The sequence below is a fragment of the Fukomys damarensis genome, unplaced genomic scaffold, assembly GCF_012274545.1.
Source record: "Fukomys damarensis isolate Sample0158 unplaced genomic scaffold, DMR_v1.0_HiC HiC_scaffold_11, whole genome shotgun sequence".
In the NCBI taxonomy this organism is placed as follows: domain Eukaryota; kingdom Metazoa; phylum Chordata; class Mammalia; order Rodentia; family Bathyergidae; genus Fukomys; species Fukomys damarensis.
Genome location: NW_022900923.1, coordinates 36,422,202 through 36,432,566, shown reverse-complemented (window position 1 = coordinate 36,432,566; position 10,365 = coordinate 36,422,202). Strand labels below are relative to the sequence as shown.

Genomic DNA, 10,365 nt, shown 5'->3' with positions numbered 1-10,365 from the left:
ACACACATATATATGGTTTTTTTGTGGAGTTTTATTATCTTCTTTGATGTTGTTGTTTTACAACATTAGTTTTTCATTAATGTTAATACTCTTTTACATTATTAACCGCCATTAAGTTAATTGCACTTAAATATACATATATTTATCTTTACAACTGGAAATTCAATTGTCATATTTCATTACATGTGTAAGAAAAATGTCAATCTGAATAAATTAAAAATATTTTCTTACTGATAAAAAGGTTAACTGGTTGAACAAAATTTTAACTTTAAGCATTCAGTTGTAGGTTAAATATAAACAGTAAAGAGGGACCAGGGATTTATCTCAGTGACACTGTGCTGACCTCACAAGTACAAGGTCCTGAGTTCTATCCCTGGTACAAAAAAAACAAAATACACACACATATGGAATAAGAGTTTTCTAAATGTACTAAACAAGAATTTCACATTCTGACAATTGTTTATACTCTCAATTTAAACAACTAGAAAACATATGAAACGTGCAGGCATTGGCCTAATAAAAGCATGACAATTTGTTCCTAAAGAAAAAGAAAACAATCATTTAAGGACTTTATAGTGCTTTTTTAGTGCACCATATGTTCAGGATGCTGGAAGAAAATTTCATTAAAAGGTTCATTAAAGATATAAGAAAAAGCAAATGGATCTCCTAAAGTCGCATAATGGGTTATTGGAAATCAATTTGGAACAGGATTAACATCAGGATAGCTACCACATAAGGAAATACCAATGTGCATAAAGCCTTAAGAACAGATCTTCCACAGCTGGGGATTTAGCACGGTGGTTCGCCGCCGGCCTTGCAAGCACAAGGACCCGAGTTCGATCCTCACTACCAAAATAAATAAATAAAAGAAAAGAATAGATCATCCAAAAATGCAATGTGGAGAATGAGAGATTGGGAGAAACTTTGAAAGAAATAAAGAAAGTTAGTTACTGGTGCACAGCACCAAACTATCTAGTACACATGCAATTGCAGCCCTAGAAGAAGAGTGAATATTTGAAGATAATCATGATCATTTTTACAAATTTTATAAATACTCTGTCCAAAGTCTAAGATTTTTAATATAAATATTAAAACCTAAGAGTTGGGATTTTAGTTCAGCCTTGCAAGAACAACATCCTGAGTTTGATCCCAGTACCTAAAAACAAACAAACAAACAAACAAACAAAAAACCAACTAAACTAATTCCAAGATCCAATATATATAATTGCTGAAAATCGGGAGCAAAAAAAAAAAGACTGCAAGTAAGGAATAAATATAAAATGACCACATACCTCTTGTTAAAAATTTGAAAAATAAAAAAATCAATCTTTGGAGTACTGAAAAAAATATACCTACAATTCTGTATGTGCCTCATCTTTATAAATTGAAAGCAAATGAATTCAACTTTTGACAACTATTTACAGTATTTGTTAATAGCTGATCCAAACTATGAAAAAGTGTTAAAGAACATTGCTAAGGCAAAATGCACATAATTCCAGGTGGTAATTTGTATTTAAACCCAAAATATGATAAATGTGGATAAATATAAAAGGCATCACATCATCTGCTAGCTCCTGTCTTTAAGCTGTCTGCCTTCGTTTTTCTGTTCCTCTCTCTGTCTCTTTTTCTCTCCGTCTACCTCATCTCAGTATTTTTTCCCCTTTGTTATTCCATTTGTTTGACTCTCTACTTACTGACATCTCTCACCTGGTTTTGTGTTTCAAAATGTCTGTGCAGTTTCCCTAAACCTAATCGTAGCCCATCCTACATCATGTTATCCACAGAACAATCTAAATAAATCACCAGAAAATCAAAGTATACCAGCATTGCCTCTACAACCCCTTGCAAGTTTTGAATGTTTTCTCACTATATTTATCTGAGCCCAGTTTGTCCCTCCCCCTTTTGTTTTAGTTTTTTGAGACAGGGTCTCTCTATGCAGCTTAGGCTGAACTCGAATCCACTATGTAGCCCAGGTTGCCTTGAACTCACAGCAGTCTTCCTGCCTCAGCCTTCTGAATTCTGGGATTAGAGATTTATACCACTGTGCCCCAGCAATTTGACCTTTCAGCATTACCTTAAATCAGTCTCTGCTCACTGGAGTCCATTTCATAGCACCTAATTTCTACAATTCAAATGAGACTACCTTTGGCTTTCTTGGGTTCTGTTCTATTTATTTTGAAACACTACTTCCCTGTCTTTGCACGACAACACACTATATCTATGTCCTTATCTACATCTATACAGTTAGTACATGTACAGTTTTATTGTATACAGCTTGATATTGCTTGTTGCAGGTAACCTCATAATACCTTTTATGAATCAGATACTAAGCCTAAGAACTATACAGACATATTCATATATTAATTTTAAATTTTATTATTTATGTATGTTTTAATTCCAGCAACAACCTGTGAGGTGACACTACTGTTGTCCACATGTTATCCCAGAGGAAACTGAGAGTAAGAGAAATTGAATGACCTCCGCAGGTTCTCAAGAGTCATTCATAGAGCTAGAATTGTACTGCAGATACATGGGTACTGAGCCACTCGATCACACCTTCATATTATGTGAAATATTTTTCTGATTATGGGTTTTATAGTAGACATGTATTTATCTACTAGGGCTACTATAACAAAATATCACAGACTGGATCACTTATAGAGTAGAATTTTATTTTCTCATAGTTATGGAGGCTGAAGACTGTTTTATGCTAAGGTCTCTTATCTCTTGGTTTGCAGATGGTTGTTTTCGTACTGTCTCACGTGGCCTTTTCCCTTAGTGGCCGTGCTCCTGTATCTCTTCTTGTAATAAGGGAATCAGTCCTATTGGATTAGAACTCAAAACTGAGAACCTCATTTTAGGTTAATTACTCCTTAAAGCTTTATTTTTAAATGTAATTAAATTGTGGTTAGGACTTCAATATTGGAACGGGGGAATACACTTTGGTCTAGGAAACAAACATTACTTAATGGTTAATCATAAAATATATGTCATATTTATATTTCTTTTTGATAAATTTTGTCCTTTTTCAAAACTCCACTTAAACTATTTCAACATGAACATTAAAAACAAAATAAAATTTTAAAATGATTAATTTTATGGAGGATTCAATCAGTAATTTTATTAAGAATGCAATTTTTTGTTAAGAATATGATTCTATTTGCTTCTAATCTGATGCATTATTTAAAGATTTTGATTGAATAATTATATAATTTATATAGCAAAATAATTTTCTTTATAATATTTGTAATTATTTACTCTATAACTTTTATGTTCAAGTTTGCAACATTCCAGTAGATTTTTTTCCAAAATGTTTTACTAAGACAATAATATTAATATTGAAACAATAATTTCAACTATATGGTTCTTTTTAGTTGGCCATATCAGTTTAGTTATCAGGAGAACAGTGAAGACATTCACAAGAAGTTGTGTCAATAGATATTTTCGATGAGCAGGAAAAAGAACTTTGATTTTTTGGTTCCGAGAGCCAAATTTACTAAAGCAAAGTGATTTTATTCAATAAGTGTGGAATTATACTTTTGATGCTGACTTTTTTTTGGGGGGATGCTGGGGATCGAACTCAGGTCCTTGAGCTTGTGAAGTAGGCTGAGGAACCACAGAGCTAAATCTCCAGTCCAATGCTAACCTTATTTTGATTAATTTATGCTTTAGACATGGTCATTGCTTATTGTTATATAGGGTCTTACTAATCCATCAAACCTACTACATTTTTTGCCCTACAGAATTAAGAAATAACTACAAAATAACCACAGAGAATGCCTAATGGAGACAAAAATATCAGATTTAAGGCTGATAAAACTATGGTTGGATGTGGCTTTGATGTGTAACCACAATAGACTGGGGAAAAAAATCTCACTCATTAAATTCTTACATACAAAGCCACGAAGAGTGAGATAGACATCTGCAGACTATCTTTAAAAAGTGACAAAGGAAAAGTAGGTCAGAATTAAGTCTGCAGTAAGGCAGATATGAAAGAGAAAGAGAAAATGGTTTTCAACTCAGCCATTTATTTTACTCTAAATAAGAAAAACTAAGTCATTATTCTTCTCGGAGGAAGTCAGTGAGGGGTGAGGAGAGAAACCAGGAATGATGAGTTTTGGCATCCGTATTTTGACTTAGACTGTGAGGAACATTAAATTAAGCACATTAGCAAGTTGCTTGCTAGTATTCTTGCAGCCCATAGAAAAATTAGTATCATCAAAGATAAATGAAGTAACCCAATTAAGCAAAACAAAATATTGACAAAATAATTATATGCACTGTTAGAAAATTCTTAGTTTTCTAGACAATTGTTTTGATGTTTTAAACAGGCAAACAAGGTCACCATTGGATTTTGGATTGATTCCAGAATGAAAAATGAGTACATTGTCCTGTTAATAACTAAAGAGTAATTTTGCATACCAGTATTGACTAAATAGTTATCTGTTAAATTGTCTTCCCCGTGTAGCATTTCACTAATGCTGTGGTTCATATAAAAATTTGAGCTCTACATAGGCAAATAAAGTGGAGACTTTTCTAGGAGAGCTGCTGTTTTCCACAGTATTATGGCTTAGTTTCCATTGTGTACTACCAGATTTCAGTTTCTTTAGGAATAGCTGAGAAAATTTATAAAAGGGAACAACATCTCAAAAAAAGAATACCTGAATCACAATTACTATTCATAGAGAGAAATGATCCTGATAATTGTCTGCAGCTACACTATTTGTAGTAAGCATCACTGATATACTAAATGAAATTGCACGATCCAACCAGTTGAGTTAGCCTTGTATTCCTAGGTATAACTGTTAGATTTAGCAAATAAAAACTTTGAACTACTAGTGTAATTTGTATTTTAGATAAACAATGAACTTTTTTAGTGTAAGTATGTTGCATAGAATTGTTGGGGCATATTCTTGGTAATATATTGTTAGTTGTCTGCCTTTAATTCAAATGTCACTGGACATTTTTGGTTTTACCTAACCCTATGGGAGGATATATATTTCTGTTCTTGCCCTAAAAATGTGTAATCAAATTTATTGTTTTACTTGAATCTTAATCTGATAAGCTTATGATTATAGTAGGTCTTGTAGCAAACATATTCTGTGAACAATTATTTTGCATTGCTTATTCCTTATGAGATAAGGGTTTTCACTTATGGATTTTAAAAATAAGATATATGTGCATATCAACTTTAAATACTTCAACTGAAAATATTAAGTCTTTCATATTAAAGTGAAAAGTTTCTATTCAGAAGAACAAACTGATCAAAAGTACTCTATGAAAAATAATATGTATCTATTCCAGTGCAGAACTTATTTATTAAGGTGAGCTTTGTTGGCAATTTAAGATCTTTACTTTGATGCCTAGGTAAGAAATGTATTTTTAGGTTTTGATAAAAAAAAATTTAGTACTTCTTTCAGTAAGCATGCTTGTCTGAAACTAAAGTGGCTAAACATATTGCAGCTCTAAAGCAGGGCTTTAAAGATTATCCTCACGGGTTAAAATGTTACTCTTGGGAGGAATTATGTTTATTGAAGTATGTGTCCATGTGGCTTTATATTTACATCTTATGAGAACTTGGAATCTAAAAAATTGAGACTTGGTGCTGTTTATAAAATGCTCTCTTGCATTAGTCTGTTTTCCATTGTTATTACAAAATCCTTGAGATTAATCGCATTATACAGAAGACAATTATATTAAACTCACAGTTTTGGAAACAGAACGTCCAAGACTGGATGTCTCCATTGATTAGGTTACTGGTGAAAGTACCCTTGACTACAACGCTTCAAGGGACAGCACATAGAATATGAGGAAATTACAAGACTGGAAACCAGACTACTGGGAAACAAAAATAACATAAATGGAAACTACTTCAGTATCTCCTCAGTTTGTGTCTCAAATAATCTCTTCTTGCTCCGTTTCTCAAACACTGTTTCTCAATATCACCACTGTGAGGACCCAGTTTCCAACACACAAAACCATGGGGATACATTCAAATCAGATTCAAACTAAGCATCTGAGTAAAACCTTGCAAACCTGCAGCCAGAGGGTGTTTTCAGGGAGAATTAATAAAATCAAAATGATACAATTTTCATTCTAAAAACATGTCATTTTAGAAGGCAGACAAAATGATATAATTATATACTTCCCCAAAAGTTGTAACTAAGTTCTGTTCCACAAGATTCTTTCCATTCTAAAAAGAAGCAAAGCCAAACAAACAAAAATTAAGATGGATTATATTAGATGCATTATGTAATGAAGTCAAATATCTTTATAGCCATCAAGCTTATCAGACATATTTATATCAAGCTTTGTAAATAAATGATTTTTCAAATGATTTCCTATGTTAATATCTCTTTCTGGGATGAGTTTTTGGGATAACAGTAACCATAGTTAATTTTAATAATTTGAAATGCATGGTAAGTCAAGCAAATATCTTATCTAGCCATTTCTTGAATCGTTTCTCAGTGTGATATCTTAAAGAATCTATTGTAACTTGGTTGCTCTGAATGGAATTAGCTATGTTATTTTCAACTTCTGTTGGAACAATAGTGGTACTTGTCAGATATTTCCAATGACAGTCATTTGAAAATAGCCAAGGCTGTTTACCCATTCATGCTCTAGACAATACTATAGAGAGTTCTTGTTAACAGCTACATGATTTGAACATAAGGTAACTCCAATAATTCCTGTCATTTTCTGTAAGTAATGCGACAAACTTGATTTTATCTGTCTTCTAGATGAAATGAATGATCATCAAAGCACCCTCTCCTACATCTTGATTAACCCATCTCCAGACACCAGGCTTGAGCTGAATGATGTTGTGTAAGTTAATCATGCAGCTTACCTTAGACGTGTTTTTAGAAAACATTTCTTTTTATTTTTTGATTTCTACAGCTATAAGCCTTATTTTTCTTAAGATAAAAATGATTTAAATCTGTACCATTTTATATATTAACAAGTACACAGTATGCTGCTGTGTGGTAATGCTGTGAAAACAGAATTGTTTTTAAAAGTCATAAAATAAGGAAATATTGACACTAATTTTCTATTCAGCCAGCTAATGTATATTCAGAGAAATAAGAGAAAAATGCATGGATTAATAAGATAACATCTCAAAGGAAAGCCTGAAATAGCTAGATAGTTCAAAATGCATAAAGTCCCTAATATTCAAATTAAAATAGGTAAAATACATGCGGTAAAGGTCTCTAAGAGTAATTTGGTTCATTGAAAAATGTGGGTTGAGCATGGACAATATACTACCCTCAAGATGTGAAACAGAGGTAGCTAACATTTTTACTTCAATTGGCCTAAATTTAATTAACTACACTATAGTTTAAGCACTAAAAATTGAATAATTATGTACAATATAACTGTCAATAATAAATTACCAATTGAATGAAATAATTATTTTGTAATTTCAAGGAGGACGAATGGTTGCAAAGGATGCAAGAAATGAACTAGTCTCTGAAGGATAAATCGGATTTGTTGGGGAGAACAGAGAGCATCCCTGAACAGGGGAAATGACCTAAGAAAATATACTACATAAGAATTATATAAAAGTGCTTCACTTGATAGTTTGACAGGAGTGTGTTTTTTTCTTTCTTAGCATTTCTGTTGTTAAGAGTTAAACATAATATTGAATTTAGAACTGAATCTAGCAAGGCCAGAGGTGACAAAATGAGCTTAAACATAATTTTACAGTGCCCTATAATTTCCTTTAGTTCCTACCCACATTACTGCAGATGATAAAATTTTATTCTTTACATGACCAAACAACATTTCATTGTGGATATATAATATATTTTCTTTTTTTAAAAAATTGAGTTTATTGGTACATTTTAGGGATACAGTACAGTTACATTCATTGTTGGGATCTTGTACCTCTACATGACAGGTCTTGGTTCTCATTTTTTCCCCTTGTCTCTGCATATTTTCTTTACACATGTTTTGAACAAAATGTGTGTGGATTCTATATCATGAGAATTATAAATAGTGTTACAATAAAAATGCATGTGTGCATGTTTCCTTTACATTCTGATTCCATTTCCTTAGCTATATACCTAGTAATATCACGTGATGGTTCTACTGGTTTTTGAGGAACTTTTGGGTTGTTTTTGTTAGTGATTGTAGTAGTTTTTATTTGCATGAGTAGTATGTAATGTTTTGCCTTTTTCTACATCATCGTAAGCATTTGATACTTAGGGACTTTTAAAAAAATAGCTATCCTAGTAGATATGAGACTGTATTCATTATGGTCGTGATGTTCATTTTCCTGAATAGTGATGTTGAGAAAAAAAATTTTTGGACCATTTGTATGTCTCCTTTTGTAAAATTTGCTCCAGGCCATTTGAACATTTTTTACTTAGACTATAACACTTTTTGCTTTTGAGTTAAATTCCCTATATATTCTTAATATTAGTAGTTTGTTGGATGAACTGTACACAAATATTTTTATTTCTCATTTTGTAAGTTTTATATTCAGCTTGTTGATTCTTCCACCTGAAAGAAGCTTTTTAGTTTGATGTAATCTTGTTTGTGAATTTTTTTTCTTCTCTGTTACCTGCTTCTCTTTTCTCATCCAAAAATCCTTTGCCAAGACCAATGTCTCAAAGTGTTTCCCTTACTGTCTCTTGTAGTAGTTTTATACTTTTGGGTTTACATTTAATCATTCTATCAATTTGGAATTATTTTGTATGTAGTTGGGCATAGTATCATGGTCTATACATATGCAGCTTTTACAGAAACATGGGTTAAAGACAGGTTCCATTCCCTAACAATATGTTCTTGATTAAAAATCAGTCAGTTATGTTAGTCTTCAGCATGTAGAAAGCCTGTTTTTCCAGCACCATTTATGAAAGAGACAGTATCTCTCTTCCAGTGAACATGTTTGACCCCTTTGTCAAAGGTAAGGTGGCTGAGTCTGTTTGGAGTTCTTTCTGCATCTTCTAATCTATTCCCCTGATCCTCAGTTCTATTCTTCTGCTATTGCCATGCTGTTTTTCTCACAATACCTCTACAGTATAATTTCATGTCTGGCATTGCAATGTCCCCTGACTTACCTTTGCTGCCCAAAGTTGTTTTTACTATCCTAGGTCTCTTGTGATTCCAAATTAATTTTAGGAATGTTTTTTCTAGTTCTGTGGTGCATGTGATAGACATTTACATTTGGATTGTATTAAATCCGTATAACAGTTTTGGGAATGGGTCCATTTCATTAAGTTGATTCTTCCTACCCAAGAGCAAAGGATATCTTTCTATCTTCTGATATCCTCTGTAATATTTTTTTCAGAGTACTATAATTTTCAATGTATAGATCTTTTACTTCCTTTGTTAGACTGATTCCTAAGTATTTCATTTTTTTTTTAAGTGCTACTGTGAAAGATGTTTTTCCCCCTAATTTCTTTCTTGGTGAGTTTGTTATTTGTATACAGGAATGCTATTGATTTTTTTGAGTATTCACTCTGAAACCAGCTACATTACTGAATTTGATTTTGTGTCCTATAACATTGTTGGACATGGTTATTGTCTCTACGAGCTTGATTATGGACTCTTTAGTGTTTTCTGTATATAAAATTGTATCTCCTGCAAGGAAGGATAATTTTACCTCTTCTTTCCTATTTTAATAGCCTTTTATTTCTTTCTCTTTCTGTATTACTCTGGCTTAGGCTTCCAATACTGTGTTGAATGAGTGGTGAAAGTGAACATCCTTGTCCCATTCCTAATCTTAGAGAAATCAACTGTAGCTTTGCCACATTTAGATTAATGTTGGCTGTGGGCTTTCCATATACCAGTGTAACCTTTATTGTTTTGAGGTTTGTTCTTTCTATACCTGAGGGTTCATATCATGAAAGGATTTGAATTTTATCCAATTATTTTTCTGCATTTATATTATGATGATCACATGGTTTCTGTCCTTGATTATTTTGATATGATGTATTTCATTAATTGATTTGCATTTGTTGAAGCATTCTTTTATCACCAGGATAAATCCCATTTCCATGTAATTTTTTAATTTTTTGATGTGTTACTGGATTTGGTTTTCTGGTACGATTTTTAGAATTTTAGGTTTATGTTTATCAGAGGTATTGGTCTGGAACATTTCTTTTTGTTGTTGTGTCTTTGATTTTGGCATGCAGGTAAAACTGATTTCATACAATATATTTTTAAGTGTTGCTTGTCTTTGCAATAATTTGAGAAGAATTAGCATTTGTACTTTGTAATAAAATATTTTGGCAAAATTGAACAATGAAGCAATCTGGTTCTGGACTAATTTTACTTTCTTTTTTTCAGTTTTTTTTTTAAAGAGGGATTTTTTTTTTATCACTCATTAAATCATTTTATTTATTTATTTATTTATTTATT

At 32.0% G+C, this 10,365-nt stretch overlaps 1 protein-coding gene across 1 annotated transcript in view; it reads left to right on the top strand.

Moving 5' to 3' along the window:
• Kcnt2 (potassium sodium-activated channel subfamily T member 2) overlaps positions 1-6,831 on the top strand; it is a 253,856-nt gene extending 247,025 nt beyond the window's left edge. Inside the window, exon 28 of the mRNA XM_033762145.1 lies at positions 6,741-6,831. Within this exon, the coding sequence (XP_033618036.1) occupies positions 6,741-6,829 (89 nt within the window). The 3' untranslated portion in view covers positions 6,830-6,831. The remainder of the gene's footprint in view (positions 1-6,740) is intronic.
• Positions 6,832-10,365: the final 3,534 nt, after the last annotated feature.